We start from the raw sequence: 17,934 nt of genomic DNA on the forward strand, positions 1-17,934 counted from the left end.
TGCAGTACTGTGTGTAAATTGGAGTGTAAAAATACTTACCTGTTTTGTACTGCAGATCCCTGGTTTCATGTCTTTGATTTTATTATAGATGTTGTATTTAGGCTGGGATACGCTGCTGAGCTGATGAGGAGCAGTTCTAGAGGTGGGGCATATGATACCCAGGGAGCACCGATGCTGGGCAGGAGTGGTGGTAGGCAGGAAGATTCTGTAAAGTCCTTGTGACTCCAGAGTGGCTGGAGGAGAGGAGGTGACAATGCCAAGTCCCTGAGCCTCCCAGGAGGCAGTGCTCAGCACCACTGACCTGGAGTGAGCTACTTCCAGCACAGACCTGCTGCTTTTTCTTTTTACACTATGAACAACCCCAGCCCTTCCTTGGTGAATGCCCTTACACCCTGCTGTGCTGAGCAGTGGTTTGTTAGGTGTCAGAGCCTGCACTGGAATTAGTTAATAAGTTCCACCAGGGCCTGGGTGTGCTCAGCATCACATTGGAGAGCCAGTGGCACAGCAGAAATCACCAAATGTTTTAGTCCTCTCTGTTAGTCTGGAGAGGAAAGCAGTGCTGAGTCCAAAAAATATCGTAGTGTCACCAATGCTGTAATAATTAGTAAATCTTATCTTTTTTTTTCTTTTTTTTTTTTTTTTTCTCTGACAACAGTTTAATAGGATTTGTAAAGTGGTGGCTGCCAGAAGTTGGGTCTGGTTTCTCCCTAACGTAAGATTTTTGACATGGCATGTTGGTGTGGACCTTATCCCCTCTAGCTGCTGGAGGCAAAAATCTAATAGAAAAGAGCTGATTATTCTTTACGGTTGCAAAGAAATGAAATAGTGGTGCTTCTTTCAATTAATTAAGTTAAGACACGGTGCATTTATACTTATTCTTGGGATCCTCTTCCAAAGGTTTACTCCATTATTTTGCATCTGGCAACAATTTGTGCTGGCATAAATTCTTCTTCTCACTGGCAGTGGAACAGAGAAGTAAATTAAGGAAGCAAGATTGGCCAAATGATTCACAGAACAGCACTTAGTGTCAAGAACATTTTACTTTTGTTAAGCAATATTTTTGCGTACTACAGTTGAATCCAAGGTTTGCTAATTTGGATAGCTGTTACATTATCCAACCCAGCCAGCGTGTGTGACCCTTGGGGATATACAAAGGGCACTGGAATGTCTTCATTAAATCATCCTGCCTGTGTCCATGATCAAGAATGATAATATCTGGGAATATTTTCCCGTGTGCATAGCAGCTGATATGTATTGTTTCCAGTTATAGACCGATATCCTTTTTTTCCATTTCAATTTGCACTGTGTAGATGGTTCACAAAAAATTTAGTCCATGTTCCACAAACTTGTTTTGTGAAGGAAAGGTAAGCCCCAGTGAGCTGGTGCCATTCTCCTGGAGGACATGGAACAAATTTAATGCATGGGAAGATTCAGTACGGGTCTCTAACCTGGCTCTGCAAAAGCATATGTTTCTTTACATGGTGAGATATAGTGGTTGGGATTTGACATCTTGCTGTAATTTCTGTTATTTAAAATTATCATGATTTTCATTGGACAATAACTTCATGGATGAAACTACCTATTGATGGTAATGAATTCTTCAGAATGCTTCCCTGAAGCAAGGAGCCAGTCTCTTTGTTGAAGTGAGGAGTCCTGCCCTTGATGCGTGAGCAAGATGGTAAAGTCCCACCAGACCCAGGAGATGTGGCGCTCAGCCAGGGCTGGCCTCTCTGGGGCTGCCCCAAGGGCTTGCCAAGAGGCTGGAGAAGGCAGCCTTGCAGCCGGGGCGACAGAGGGGCAGGTGGGAGCAGAGAGCTGGCTCTAGTGAGGTGCTGGATGCTTCCAGCTTTATGAAGTGAGAGTTAGCTACAGGAGAGGGGGGCAGAAAGGATGGATGCTGAACTGGATGATTATATGTTGTAGCATTAAACTGCAGCAACTCTGAACTGTGAGTAGTCATACTGCACCTGCAGTCCGTGGGGACTGTCTGCATAGTGTAAGATTAAACAAGGTCTTAAGTTTTTGCAGAACTGGGATTGCAATGAAATTAAACTGAAATTGCCTATGCTCCTGCAAATGTACAGCTCAGAAGAGCGTTCTTGTTTGAAGCTCTGCAGAGAGCCCAATTTGTGTAAGAATTCATATCATAACCTTGTTAAAAGATTACATGACAATTTCAAATGTTCATATATATATATGTGTGGGTGAGTGTTTATAAACATGTAATTTTTCTTTCATTATAGACCAGTGTTCAAAGATAATCAGGGAAATGTTGACAGAGACTCACGATTCTCACCTTTATTCAGGCAAGAAAGTAATAAGATTTCCATGGAAGATTTGATTAAACTAATAACAGAATACAGAAGGTAAGGAACAGTTTTAATTTAGTTTGAGAAGGAATAAAAGCTTTATAAAGCTGTGCAGAGTAATTTTCACAGCTTTTTTTTTCTTCATTTAACACAGTGTGCCAAAGTGGCCTATTAAATTGGGTTTTTTCCATTAGCCTATTTACCTGCCAAAGAGTACTTTGGGTTGGACTTTCCAGGAAAACTGAAACATCCTTTGGCACATTAATAAATGTTATAAACTAAAGATAGTGATTCCTTAAATTAGCTTCCATCAGGAGAGATGCAGGTGAAGTAAACAATAAAAGAAAACTATCTCAAGGAAAAAAAGGAGGGAGGGGATGGGGAAGAGAGGGAAAAAAAAATGAAAAAGCATTCTTGAATGGTTTCCCCACTCCTTGCTTTTGTCTGTTTGAGTCTCCATGACAAACTGCAGAGTGGACACTGGAGGGAAAACACTTCTCCAAATGTTTAACAGTTTGTAAATTAGTGAATAGCAGTTTGGCTGGATAGTCTTCCACACAGGTGTAAATCAGGATAATTTTAGAGCGGAGTCTTTGTTTATACTGGATAAGTGACTTGAGAATTGAACCATGAATTTCTTCCTGTCTCTTCCACTCTAAATGTGCCTAGGAATGAATTAATTAAGTTATCCTGTTCCATTTATATAAAATAGATGATAGAAAGATTGAATGTCAGCTACAGGGATTGGATCGGGCCCTTAACCTCTTGTGCCATCTTGCTGTTACTGGTCAGGAAACTTTACTGAAACTCTGACTACTCTTATTAGTCACCACTACTGGGTTTGTCTGTCTAAAGCATCTCCTAGATAAAAGAAATTTAGCACAGTTTTGGCAATTCTCAGATTGCTTGGGCACGAGGACTATGTCTTGGTCCCTTTTCAGCATGGCCCTTGCAGAAGCCATGGTGCTGTGAACTCCTCTCAGTGGTCATTGAATTCTTTTTAGAGAACATTTGATTCATATTTTAGAAACAAAACGTGGGTAAGTTAATTCTCATAAGGTCTGGCTCATCAGTTTCTTCCTTTTTTACAAAATATGCTATAATATTGCTTGCAAAAAGAAGGTAGGAACAAGGCCAAGAAAGACAAAAAAAAAAAAAACCAACCCAAAATAAAACAAACCACATTTGTTTCCTGCTGTTGCATTTGATTTGAGTTTAATAGCCAATAGGTGTATGTTAAATGTGTTTAATATACATTTATATTTCAAATTATGGTCTGTTTTTCATTTTAGATTAATTCCTGTGATGGGTCTCATCTCCCTTGTTCTAATTTTCTAAAATGTTTTCATTTCTGTCATTGCAGAGCAGAGAAGATTAGCAAAATACAGACTATACCTGGCTGTTTGGAGATTGCAGTTGATTGTGTTCCTTTGGAACATCCAAGTATGATTCCACTTTATAATTAATTATTATAATTAAATAGGGCACTGTCATAGATTTTTCAGCCATAATTGCTGCCTTGAGACAGTTCTGGTAGAAGAGCCTGTTGAGGTATAGAAAAATGTATGCAGGGGAATGTTCTTGATCTGTTTTCGTTCAATTACACCATTTTTTTTGTTTCATCCTGTACCTGGCCAGATATACCCCAGCAATATGGAACGTAACGTGCTGAATCCACATGTGATGGAAGTCCAAGGACCACCATTTTTTGTTCCCTAAGGGATTAGGTCAAAGAACTGAGTGGACTTCTGTAGCTTGAAGTTAACAGCCTTGCACTGTTGGTTGGCTGTGATGCTCATATTCTCTGTGAACATCTGGGAGATGCAGCAGGTTTCAAGAATGTAGACTAGGTGGAGGACTTCATTCAGAGGCCACTCTGGCACCAGTGCAGCAGCTGCTAAGACAGATGCTTCTTGCTGGGTCTTTTATTTCTTTTTAAACTTTCTGTTTCAAGGGCCATGCTTCTGTGAGCCACTGTTGCAAAAACTCAGGACCATGGAATTCGCCTGAAGCCTATCATCACACATCTTTATACCATCTTAATATGGTATTACATAAATAACATAGTTACCCTAACATTTAAAAAGCAATTTTTATTTTTGAAACTAAAAGAAACTGATGTCTCAGAGTACACAAAATGGTCCAAAGCAGCTTGGGCCTTGTACTGTTCCTTTACTTGGTGTGCCCTGCGGCCGGTGAAGTCTGGCTTTAAAGTGTATGTGCTTGTCAAGTGCACAGTTCCTGTGGAAAGTCAATGAAAATTCCATCACTCTTTTAGAGTAACAGCTGAAACATTTCTTTGGTATGGGGAAAATTTGTCTTGCTCTGAATAAGGCTGTAAAATAATTTTAAAACTGTACCAGAAAACTTCCGTGCCGTAGGATTCATTAAAATCTCCACCTTGACTTCAGCCAGCTCTGAAGGAAGCCTTGTAATAGCAGTAACCGGTTCTGTTACAACAGCTCCTTCCCACCCAAAGTCAGTCATGCCAGGCTAGTGCTAAAAATCTTTCATTGCCAAGCAAAGCCACTGAAAAGGAAGTTGGCCAAAGATCTTGTCAACAGTTTGCCAATACAGTCATGTCTCTAGGGACCGACACTACCCTGCTTCACATTAGCATCAATTTGCTTTCAACAACAGAAGTAGATCTTTGTTTTTATAAGACTTTATTTACTCTAGCTAAGGGCTGGAGCCATGGTGCATCAGGGGATATTGTCTGACAGTTTAACCTGAAACAAAACTTCTGCCTTTCTGCTGCCGGGGGGGAAGCCAAACTCACGTAGCTTTAGCAAAGGGCAAAAGAGGAAAAGTCTCCTGAAGCTCCCACCACATTACTTGTTCTTTGCGATTTCAGCCAGGATTTTACTGGTTCCATCTCAATATTACTTATTCTAAGTAGTAAGCCTGTAAAGCAAACAATAATATGTGATGGTTTTCTTTTCTGTTCTTTTGAAGACTGTGTAACTTCATCTTTTATTCCAATCAAGCCATTTAATGACATAAAGGAGCATCCACCTACAGTGGAAGTTGAGGAGTTTGTACAGGAATCAACAAAATATTCTCGCCCTTACAGAGTATACAAGAACCAAATATACGTATATCCAAAACACCTCAAATACGATAGCCAAAAATACTTCAACAAGGTACAGTACGTGACCAATTCAGGTAGTCGTGTACTGCGTGAGCTCTCATTGAAAGTACTCATCATCACCCAAGGAGGGAGAAAGGGTGATGCGAGTCATGGACTTGGCTTTTGATCTTTTTTTCAATTTTTGCCATAGTAAAACATTCATATGATTTTAACGAAATGAATCTGTGGATTAATGTGAAGTTGTATCAGTGATTCAGAGATAATGTGGTAATAGCTTTTTCAAAATTTTCAGAAGGGCTGTATTTTAATGAAATGATGTGCGCAGATAAAAATAATCTGGGTAATATTTTTAGTTCTTAAATGAAGCTTGAGTACTACTTGCATTTTCATGGTGATTGAAAATTAATTAAGGACAAGACACAGGTAGGCGCTGGTCACTTTGTAATCTGCTTCTACACAGTCAGTTTGAAGCCTGGGTTAGATTTTGCTGGTTCTTCTTGGAAATAAGTCACAGACAGCACTGTGACTTAAAGACATTTTAAATGCTGATACACCATCTACCATCTGCATGTTTCTCGGAGATTTTGAAAAGAGCTTATTTCAGTGCTTTTAGTTTGCTTGTGTTTTTATGGGTACCCCGCTTCTGATCTAAGCTTTAATACATTCCTGTCATTTCAGGCACGGAATATAACAGTGTGCATTGAATTTAAAAGCTCAGATGAAGAAGGAGCGAAGCCACTGAAGGTGAGCCACAGTGAGAATATATTCAGAGAACAATATTTCTGAGTACATTACTTAGCAAACCAAGGAATTGGGGCTATACTAACTCAGAACAATTGAAGAGCAAATGTTGTCGTGCATCCTTCTACATGTGCACTGTGATTCTCTTTGATCCCACCTAGTCATAATGATTCCAGCTCACACAGTGCCATTTTGCAGTGCCAGCTCTAACTGGTGGAGGAGAAAGAAGACAATATTAGGAAACTTAACCATTTTTTACAGTGCAACTTGCTTATTCTAAAATTTACCTTTTACCCTACACTTCTTACTGAGCTCCGGACATTTGATTGAAAAGAGAGGAGCATAAAATTAGAGAAACCTTAGAATTGATTCTTAACTTTGCTATTGACCAAGGGCTATTGTGTAGTATTGTTGTACTGTAGTTTCCCCACTAATAAGTTGCCATCACTCAGTAACCAAGATCCTCCAGACTGGACTCTGCCAGCAAGGAGATTGTTAACTGGGGTAGCTTTTGTAATGCTGAAAAGTCAGTAAAGGCATTGTATTGTGTATTGAACTGCATAAAAGTGCAATTGCGTTTGTAGTTTTTTTCAGAAAACTTTTAAATTGATAACAGCAAGGAGTAAGTCTAAGGAATCTGCATTGCTTAGTAGAGTGCAGGGTAATTTTCACAGAATCAATAGACTTTCACTAGAAGTATGTATGAAGGTTTGATCACTTAAAATATTTCTTTTAATATTTGATCAAAGTAACTATCAATCTTTAATGACATTGTTTCCAGTGTACATGCATATTAGATATACCAAGAGTAGTATCATCATCAGAATTTCACAATGTAATTAAAGCATGTATGTTACTTTTATCAGTGTATTTATGGGAAGCCAGGTGGACCATTATTTACAACAGCAGCCTACACCGCTGTGCTACATCATTCCCAGAATCCTGATTTCTATGATGAGGTCAGTCTGTTTTTTTCTTTCAGTAAACATCAGCCAATCTCACTTGTTTGCCAATGAGACAGAAAAATATGTGTAAAGAATACTTCTGTTACAATAGCTTGTGTATCTGGATGGGCCTGTGTTATGCAGATTTACATACAGCCTCACCTTTTGTTGTTTGGGGTTTTCTTAAATCATCACAGTGAATCCTGTTGTAAGATGTTCTGAGTACAGTTAAGATGCTGTAGAATTAATTAGGAACAGTCTAGCTTTCTAAAATGCACATCTGGATTACGTTAAGGGTCCAGCTGCATCTCTGGATTTAATGGAAACAGTAATTATGATGAAGGGTGGAGCCAAATGTCAGAACAAATCCCTTTCAGATACAAGATCTGCACTGGGGCCTTTTGGTTGATCCGGTGGTCTGAACAGAATATTCAGTGACATGTAGTGGCTGCAGCAAGTCATTTAGCTGGTGCGTTTGAGGATGCACCTATAGAATAGAGTTCACTCCTGGGCCTTTGCCAAATGTTAGTCCCGTATGCATCTTTATGCTTGACCAAAGCCAAGTATTGATTCCCCAGGCTTTCTGCAGGTGAACTTAGTTCCACCCTTTCAGTGACTAGTGTGTTTGGTGGCCTGTGAATGTCACATGTCTGTTCTGGATTTTCCACTACAGCTCTATGTGTAACAGTAAGGCTGGCAAACAGCATTAGTATATAGCCAGTGTTTTCCAAACTGTTGGCTTGATCTTGGAAAAACTTCCTTTTTTTCAGTTAAAATTTACTTCATAAAACACAGGGACAAGATTAGCAGATAATGTACAACTACCGGTGAAGTATCAATTTTAAGCTTTGTGTTTAGGAGTGGAGGTGGAACTTCAAGCATTACATCTTCAGAGATCTTGCAGCCCCCGCTACCCCTTTGCCAGCAGCGTTTGGGGTTTTAACACTTCTGAAAACGTTCTTCATGTGATGCTAGTGAGCCATCTGGTTGGGGCAGATTATTTTCAACTTGAACAAAGAGCTAATTCAGATCTTAATAGCTGATTTGGCTGGAAGAGGTGTGCACCTGTACTGAATGTTCCTAGTAAAGCAAGTGCAGTCTTTAAAAGAATGCAGTATGTTATCAAGAAAGTTGTCTTAATCTCCATGTCTGAATCCCCATTTCATATCTATGATTATGGTATTAGATTCTTACCTATAAGCTGATTTACATTGGTCAACAATTTCTAAACCTTACTTCAAGCATAGGATTAGCTTGGATAAATGTTATTATAGCTCACAAGGGCGAAGGGTCTTTTTTATTAGTTCTTGTAACATGTTTTGATTATTTTGTATTTTTATTCCAATAGGTTAATAATATCTCAAACCCAATCTGTAGTGATTCATGGATGGCATGATATGGGATTTAAGACTGAGCAGAAATTGTAAATAAACTTTTATTTTTGTGTCAGCCTTTATTACTTGGTCTTTGCCTTGAAATGATGATGAAGCAGTAAGCAGAGATGTTGTTTTAGTTTGTGGTTTGGTCATCCTGAAAATATGAGAATAGTGATGGCTGTTTATGGCTGCTAGAGTGCAGGTGATCACTTCTAAGCTGGGTCCATCACTCTTTAGTTCTGTCCTCTTTCATCTTACACTCTTTCATCATAAATGCAAATATCCATCCACAAGACAGACAGGAAAAAACCTGTTTTAAGCAAAAGTGATGGGTGATCATCCCAATTTCCTTAAGAGAGCATCTATTACCCATGCACGCAAACATTAGCCAGTAAAGGCAGGCTGTGCTTAGACCTCTGTGTAGAGAGAGATGGCACTCATTTAGACCATCTCTGATGCCTGGTTTAATCTATTCTTAAACTAAAGTGAGGTGTAACATTTTACATTTCAGGTGAAAATTGAACTTCCCACTCAACTCCATAAGAAACACCACATTCTGTTTTCATTTTATCATGTCACCTGTGACATAAATGCAAAAGCTAATGCCAAAAAGAAAGAGGCTCTGGAAACACCAGGTACCTGTAGTAGAATTACTTTCAATTATAAATATAAATTATGTACATTCAAATAAGGATTGCAGAATTTCTGGCTGGATATTATTGTCTTCCTTTGAACTTGAGAAGCTTGTTTTTCCAAATAATCATATTGATTTGTTCTTGTGCACAGTGGGATACACATGGCTTCCTTTGTTGAAAGATGCCCAGTTAGCTTCGCAAGAACACAACGTGCCAGTGGCAAGCAGTCTGCCTCCCAATTACTTGAGTCTTCAAGAGCCAGTTAGTGGAAAGGTATTAAGTCGTACTTTCATATTATTCAAATGGCGCAGAGCATTTATTTCCAGATGTTTTACATGAGATTTGCATTTGCACATACCTGGAAGTGTAAATGACAGATAGGGTATCTGTTTTAGAATATTCATGTGCATATCATAGACTATATAAACTAAGATATGTACCACTGCACTGAGAGTCATATGTTGCTGATTCACAAGTGTATATGGAAAAAGTGTATTTTATAACAATAGTATACCCAGTTTCTCCAAAGAGTGAATGAGAGTGACCAGACAGATTCTTTTCACAAACTCAGGCCATGTGACGTCATTCATTCTGCTGCTGACGTGATCCACAATCATGCTTCATTCTCCAGTTTTGTGGTGTGATACCCTATTTTCCCATTGATCATGTCCACTTTGGATTGTATCTGCCTCCTTGTGTGTGTTTGTCATGAGGACAGGGTGGGACAGTGATCTGGTCCCTTGAATGACAATGGTTGGGGGCTTGTGCTGAAAAGTGAGTTTGTATTGCAACGGTTCTGTGGTTGTCAAAGCGCAGTAGCCTGCACAGTTCATGCACGCACATGTGCAAAGCTATGCAGTGAAAATTTGATGCAGACTTGAATAAATAGGAAATAAGTGGGAAAATGTGGTTGTTTGTTTTTGTTTTTTTTTTTTTGTTTAATAGCAGATCGGCTGTGATGTAAAATGGGTAGATAGTGGGAAACCACTTTTCAAAGTCTCTACTTTTGTTGTATCGACAGTAAATACTCAGGTAAGCCAAATTTCCTCTTAGCTCTGTTACCTGCTTACAAAGAAAAAGTGTCAAGGGATGTCTGAAAGATGTTTTAAAAGCTGGTGTGAATTTGTTTCACTAACTTTTAAAGGTTATTTGAATGTAGAAGGGCAAGATGACAATGACAGAACACACATTTTAAGGATAAAAGATAAATTATTTAAGATTAATACCAACATAAAAATCATGGAATATCTGTTTAGACAGCAAGAAATTAAATTGTGAATGCCAGGAAGAAGTAAAAATCTGGCCACTGAAATCCCTGAGATTGTAAGGAAAAAAATATTGCTCACAACACTGAAAAAAATTGTGTAGTCAAAGCACCTAGAAATAAGTTATATAAAGCAGCTGTGCTGGGCGATGGGTCCAGCTAAATTAAGTTGATCTGTCTGTCTTGTGTCTGAGGCAGTGGGTCCAAGTGTGTTCTTTGATATCACAGGTGGTTGCTGTAACCAATTCATGGAGCTGAATTCTAATCCTTTCTATAATACATATTAATGTGAATGTTTATCGTTTTAGGACCCATACCTGAATAACTTTTTCCATCAGTGCCAGGAAAGGGAAAAGGATCTGTCCCAGCCTCCTACCTCAAACTTTATCAATTCTTGTAAGGTAAGTAACCTGCAGCACAAACTGTGCTGTAAAGTTGTATTTAGGGCTTTCTCTCAACTGATCCATCACTTCACAACTCTAAACATGGCACAGACTTCTCAGGGGGCCATGGGTCCGTGACATCTTCAGTTGGACTTGGTGTGACTGGTCACAGCGCTGTCTCCTATCCCCTCTCCTTTAGAGCACGGCTGCATCTGCCCCATCAGCTTTGATAATCCAGCCTATGCTAAGCCTCAAACCCTGTTAAAGGATAGTGTGATGTTGCTCTAGGGAAGTCTGGGAAAAGGAGCTGTAGCCTATGGAGCTGCGGTATTCCTGCTAGTCCTCTCTTGCCTTAGATGCGTTGTATGCTTACCTCCTACTTGGCTCTTCATACTTTCACTCTAAACATCTGGATGCTCTCCAAAGGGCTGTTTGGGGAAATTTGTGTGTATAAATCAAGGGTGCTTGTTGCCTATCACGTTCTGAAATCAGAAGGAACCTACCCTTTTTGCAGAGATGAAATGAATAAGCAAGTACTGCATTAAATGGGACCGTGTTCAGTAGAGGACAAAAGCTGTGAGAAAGGGGGAGTGTAACAAGCAAATTGTTATGACGAGAGCATTGTAGTAACAATTGTAGTGACAAGAGCAGCAGGTAAATGTAGGGCCGTGATTCTTTACCTATTCGTGAATGGTGACATTCAGAGTTCTTGCTTTGCAAGCCATTTACTGAACTTTAACAGGAGGATAAACAAGAGGACTGAAGGGTAGCTGTGACACTGTTCCACAGTGCTAGCTTTAAAACATTGTACATATGAGTTTTATTTATTATTTTTCCATTTAGCCGTCTGTAATATCTAACAGGTGTTTGGGGGTTTAGATGTTACCATCATGTAGGTGCTCTTCCTCTTTACTTCATTTATGTTTTCCTGTTTGACTGTACCTTAACCAGATTTTATAAAGCTGCTTGGGAAGAGATTTTTGCTTTAATAAGCAAATATAAAGTTCCAATAAATCATGGCAGTTCTCTGGGCATGTCCCTAAGGGTGGCTACTACTTTTTTTGATAGATGCAGGTAGACCTGAAAAGAATTGCTTTGTTCTTAAATAGTCTTGATTTAAAGAAATGATTAAGGGATGTTTTAAAAAATCAAAGCATCAGACTGATTTAGAGGTTACACCTCTCCAGAATGAAATTCTTAACTATTGATTTTTGGAAAGCCATTGAGCATATTGGACAAAGTTTAGGAATCCATAAAAGGTTTCCAACTTTCTAGACAGTAAGTCAGTTAAACTACCAAAATTGCAATGTTTTTTACTTGCTGTTTGTAGTTTACCTTTTAAAAAAGATTTCAGTAATTTTATTAGAATATAGAGATAGTGTCATATGCAACAAGGGTTCAACTATGCAATATAACCAGGAACTAAGTAGTTTTGCCCAGAGTGTTTTGCTTTTCTTTATAAATCACTAATACCTTTGAAGAAATTCTGGAATAATTTGGAAATGACTGAAATGAAAACTAGGAGGAATACAAATGAGTGAGTTTGGGGCTTTTTTTAATTAAAAGCTCAATATCGTCCTTGATCAGAGAAGATAATATAATGTCAGTTCAGTCAGAGTGTTAATACTACTTTTTACCAATATGCTTTTAACATAATTGTTTTAGCCAAAATAAGCTCACTTTATGAGGTCTCTGCATAAAAGGAATGATTTTTCCTAAAAATGTAAGGAAATGCATGTCTTGAGAACAGGAATTAAGTTCTTTTCTTTCTCTTACATACATATCCTTAGTGAAATGTGAAATTTGCGTTTGCTTTCTCTCTCTTTTACCCCTCACCCTTAAGTCAGGGCAAAGCAAAATACTGGATTTCTGAAAAGCGGACAATACCTACAACTGTGTTGATGGTCATATTTGAAACAAACTCTATGGGAAACCAGTTCTGTACTTGGTTGTCCTGTTTTCCTACTGCTATTACGCCAGTGGCTGTGCTGCATTTTACCTGCTGAAGCAGGAAATCAAGTTTCATTGCTTGTATTGGAAATCCCTCATTTTCTTTCTTATATCTGTTACAGAATTTGCTGAGGATCGAGAAGATCCATGTAATTATGAATTTTCTTCCTGTAATACTGAATCAGCTCTTCTGGGTTTTGGTGCAAAACAGTGATGATGAAGTTGCAACAGCTGTGACCAGGTATCTGAGTATTTTCTGTAGGAGGAAAAGGATTCACTCTAGAGTGCAAATGTAGATGATGGTCCAATTTTAGCTGCTCTTACAAAGGTTGACTATGACATTTAGACTTTAGTAGGTGAGAATGCCTGCTTCCCCCTTAAGACAGGGCTCTGCAAATAATGCATGGAAGAGCATGGTATCATGCAGCTGACTGATACCAACCAGGACATCACTGACTATGATGGACCTGTCTCTGTACCCTGAGACAACCGCAGGTAAAGGTCTCATTCTTAAGGAGCCAAGTGCTTCCTAACAAAGCTGAATATCTGGTTTGGTTTATGTTTGGGTCTGAGGATGTGGAGTTGAGCATAGGAAGAGCTTGGCATCTTGCCACATCCAATGCAGAGTCAAACAACCAGGTTACACTGTTCTGGGGCATTTTTTAATTGGAGTGTATCAGCAGTAACTGAAGAGCAATGGAAGCGTTTTCCAGTGAGCAGGCAAACAGCTGGAATGATTTGCTGAGTCTCTCACCCCTCACATAATGAAATTGTCTTTATTGATGCTGTTAATCAGGGCAGCAGGGAAAAAAAATACTGGAGAGATTATTATTGGTCTCTGCAGGAGGGCAGAAAGTTTCATTGCATTTTCTTTTGACCATAGAGGTGTTTTTGTTGTGCACTACAATACAACTAGTAGGAAAAAATAACAACTGTCCTCAGCAACCCTGTTAAGACTAATCTGCTCTCAGTATATTTTCTTTCTTTCAACAAATTGCTCTTCAGAATTAGTTTCTGAAGAAGGATTAATTAGGAAAACTTCAAGGAGCAAGGAAGCAGAATTCCTTATCTTAGCCTTGGAAAGCTAGTTTCAATATCCTTTATCAAAGGATCATGATACCTTGCAGAGCCAAGTCCAGTTTTACCACACCTAGGCACTAGGATTAGAAGAACCTTTCCTTGTAAAAGTGTCATTTCATCGGTGCATACTGTCTGCAAAGGGAAAGAAGCAGTCAGACCTTTGTTCAGGACCCTGTTATGGCCAACAGATGAACTGAAGTTAAGGCTAGAGAGAATGAACAATTGTGTCCCAGGCTAGAATTTTGGTATGGGTTAAGTGACTGGAAAATAAGTGCTATAGAAGAAGCAGCTGTTTAAAAAAATAGTTTTAATGATTAGGTGGAAAAATGGAAGGATGTTAATTTTTTTTATGCTTCAGATTTGATTATAAGCCCATCTGGCCAAAAAATGAAAATATTCTCAGTGTTTTTCTTGTATGTGTGGTAGCTTTTGTGTTGATAGAGTTGATGTCAACAGGAATACACACGTCTGCTGTGTGTGCCATTCATTGATGTGTCCTATATATACACATTGTATTTTGTTCTGAATAGCTTGAAGCAGCTTGTGTTGAACATATTAAAAGCAACAACAACAGAATGAGAGCATAGATTGGCTTATGTGTTGGGGAAAAAACATTACTCCTTTTATACTCTCTCAGGGTTATTTACTTGTCTGGAGGCCCAGTCATGTCATCATTTCTCTGTCTCATCTTTGCCAGAACTTATTTCAATTTCAAATCATAATAAAGGCTGCAGAATCAAAATGGGTACAACTAATTTTGTCATAGCTTTTGTGTTTTGCTACAAGCTTTACTTCTACTAACAGCAAGAAGTAAGGTATATGAAAAAATCTGATTTAAAAGAATTACAAAGCTTTTGAATCCAATAAGAATTGGTACTAAACACTCAAACCACCATACTAGTTAAAATGAATATTTGTATGTGGACCAGAGTCAGGCATATTAACAATCCGTTTTAGTCATACCATTATTATGCATACCCCTGAATTAGAGATACAGTTTGCTAATTTTTCACATTTGAGAATCACGAACTTTTTCTTCCCCATTCTTTTAACATAAAAATATAATTATAAAATTGCAGTCTTTTCTATATTAAGTATCCTGAAAAAATGAGATCCCAATGATCTCATGGTTAATCTCATGGTTAAGTTGAAGAATTCTTGCTCAGACCTGTGTTTTCTGAAACAGGATGATCCCAAACAAAGATGTCCCAGGTACAAGTTGAAGATAAAACTTTGCTGAGCACTTGGTCTCAAGTAGCACCATCTCTTCTGTCAGAAGCTGTGTTTGTGACAGTGGGTGCCAGCATGTCCCAGGCAATTTTCTCCCCTGCTGCTGATCACCAAGCTGATCTGCAGAAGCTTAAAGTATCTATGGTTGCACCAAGTGTCCAGCCTCTCCATTCTGCACGGGTGCTACGCTCAGCTTTTGCTCCTGAATGCTTGGGCACTCGCGCTGGGGCTGAGTCCGAGGTTCTGGGGAAACAGGGCAGGAGAGGGTCTTGCTCGGGCTTGAGCCTAGGCTTCTGTTTGCCTTTGATTAGCAGTGCCATCATGAGCAAAGTGTCAGAGCTTTACAGAATTACCAAGATCTGAGAGAACCTGACACTTAGCATTCCCAGAGAAAGAGGCTTTTGCCTCTCTGTTTCAATAACATACTCTCATTTTTCTTATTTCTTACCAACCAAGGTCTGTATAAACTTTGGTTAGTTAACAGTTTTCTTTTGTTGTAATGTCTGTACAGTTATAATGATTAAAACCGGATGCGTTTTGTTAGATGAATATATAACAGCACAATCCATGCAGGTGGAGGGCCCAAGGAGTGACTCTTTTCCCAGTGGGACGGTGTCTGCGCATGCTGTTTATCATTTGTACCACAGCCCTCATGGACTGTTTTAAATGAGGTTACAATAGCAGAAGAATGTGATGCATCAGATAGACTTTCTCTGCCTTATGACACAAAACAGCTCTTTTTTTTTTTTTTTCCTTTTTTCATCTTGCAGGGTTCTTACTAACGTTGTTGCTAAGTGCCATGAAGAACAACTAGACAACTGCATCAATTCATATGTGACGGTATGATTGCTGTTATACCATTAGTTGTTCTGTGCCGGGGCGGGGTGGTGTTTGGTTTTCTGTGGGATTTTTTCCCCGTTTACTCTCAGTTGTACTTGTCTGTAGCTTTCTCTGCATTTACATCATGGCTTTTTGCCACTAGTAAGCTGAGTGACTCTGCTTAGGAAACTAAGATTTGGAAGAGTCTGAGTCAATTCTCCTTCACCGTGAGTTTCTTGTGTCACCTTGAACAAATTACACTGCCTCTGTGCTTTAAGGGCATCCTGTAGAGCAGTGAGTGTCCTTCTCTAGCAAACTTGGCTGTATCCTGGCTTGCAACCTTACTCCACTGAGGAGGAGGAAGGGCTGCTCCTGTTTCCTCTGCATGGTGCAGCTGGTTTTCCATAGGACACCAGGTTGAGGAAGCTGCAGTGCACTCTTAAAGGGCACTGGGATGGGGGAGGGACAATTCCCCATAGTCAGCTGATGACTAGAACTTAGATTTTAGAAGCAAGACCTTGTGCAAATACCCTTCCACTGAGCTTCTAGGAGTGTAGGCTTAGTGTCAGTCTTTGTGAAATGATGTTAAACTGAGAATTTCCCACCTTGCGGGGTTTGAGGAGGGGGGAAGGAGGACATAAATACATGAAAGATCATGAAACTTTAGCTAAGTAGATACCAGTGAGAGACATTTAATGTAGCTTGTGTGCAGTCTGTAGCGTTCTTCTTGACTGTGATGAGATTTATCACTTCAAAATAGCTGGCCATCTGTATTACACATGCACAGGGTTGCCCTCATTGTAGTTGAAAAGGATCCACAGGTGGTAATTTTTATGGAGGAGGTACTTCTGGGTGCTCTTCATGGCTGCAAGATGGCTGCATGTTTCTCAGGAAACTATAGGTTTTTAGCTAAGCTTTTGATTATTTTCTTAAGTCATGATTTTAGTTTCGAGATCCTAAGTCTTTGCACGTGCTAATGTACATAAATTCTTTTCTTATCTGTTGAGTATAGATTCTTGTAACTGTTCCCTGTTTACTCAGCTGTATTCCTTCATTATTATTTTGAAGAAGAGGGTAGATATAGAATATATATGGGTATGTTCTGTGTATGGAGTCTGGTTCCAGGCAAGCTTTAGTATTACCTAAAAAACCAAAGGCATGACCTCTTTAAAGACGATGTCCTTGTTATCTTTGTCAATTGAATATCCATTGAATGACTATGAATAATACTATTCATATTCAGCAAGTATCTCGTCATCAGTATATTTAGGTAACAGCTTTATAAGTTGAGAATTTTATGAAGAAACATGTTTTTAAGTAGAAGAATATATTAGGAGAAGAATGTATTAACTGCTGTTACTGGCATGGACAAGAAAAATTAATAGAAAAATGAATGTCATTTAAGGGTGTTACACTTTTTTTTCCCCCTTCACTTGTGTTAAATTTTTCCTCTCCTTTTTAATTGTAGGGGAGAGAGCTGGAAAATTTTGTTCTAGTCTTGCTAGATGAATCAGTAATGAATACGTTGTAATATCTTTGAGTGCTATGTTTATTAACTTCTTTGTGTATTGCAAATAGCAGCATAGAGGAGAATTGCAGGTTGTTAGAAGAACTGAGGTAGATACTGCCATCACTTTGCCTCTTGGCCTGCTCAGGTTCAGTGGCGACAGAACTAATGGAGGTCATGATAGCAATGAAAGAATCCCCCCTATTTGTGGAAAGAAGCTATGAGTGACAAATGTCTGTATGGACTTCTGGCTGTAATAATATTCTGATTCACTGTGCAACAAGTAGTTTTCATAACATACATTTGTAGATTATAAGTAGTATAAATTACATAAGTTTGGGGGATGGGGGGTGTTGTGGGGTTTTTATCAACTTTAGGAATAAAGTGAAAGCAATTACATTCCTGATGAACTCAAACTTTAGCGTGTTCATGGGTAGAATCATGAAAGTATGGTAGGAGTTAGGTTACTAAATGGGAAAACGTTTTTAATTTTAGTGTTGACAGCTGTTGATTGGTATTTCCATGGTATGGATATGCTTTCATGCTTCATAAAAGTATGTGTTTACAGGTGATGTATCTCAGCATCTTAGTAGTCAAATTTTAAG

General features: G+C 38.9%; 1 protein-coding gene across 1 annotated transcript in view; it reads left to right on the forward strand.

Moving 5' to 3' along the window:
* The window catches only part of DOCK10 (dedicator of cytokinesis 10), a 159,664-nt gene that overhangs the window by 103,142 nt on the left and 38,588 nt on the right, over nucleotides 1-17,934 (forward strand). Inside the window, exons 15-25 of the mRNA XM_080408973.1 lie at nucleotides 2,244-2,366; nucleotides 3,673-3,752; nucleotides 5,265-5,452; nucleotides 6,079-6,144; nucleotides 7,008-7,100; nucleotides 8,973-9,096; nucleotides 9,248-9,369; nucleotides 10,042-10,128; nucleotides 10,669-10,761; nucleotides 12,816-12,934; nucleotides 15,774-15,843. Coding sequence (XP_080265099.1) covers nucleotides 2,244-2,366; nucleotides 3,673-3,752; nucleotides 5,265-5,452; nucleotides 6,079-6,144; nucleotides 7,008-7,100; nucleotides 8,973-9,096; nucleotides 9,248-9,369; nucleotides 10,042-10,128; nucleotides 10,669-10,761; nucleotides 12,816-12,934; nucleotides 15,774-15,843 — 1,165 coding nt within the window. The remainder of the gene's footprint in view (nucleotides 1-2,243; nucleotides 2,367-3,672; nucleotides 3,753-5,264; nucleotides 5,453-6,078; nucleotides 6,145-7,007; nucleotides 7,101-8,972; nucleotides 9,097-9,247; nucleotides 9,370-10,041; nucleotides 10,129-10,668; nucleotides 10,762-12,815; nucleotides 12,935-15,773; nucleotides 15,844-17,934) is intronic.

Source organism: Falco punctatus (assembly GCF_963210335.1).
Source record: "Falco punctatus genome assembly, chromosome: 13".
NCBI lineage: Eukaryota > Metazoa > Chordata > Aves > Falconiformes > Falconidae > Falco > Falco punctatus.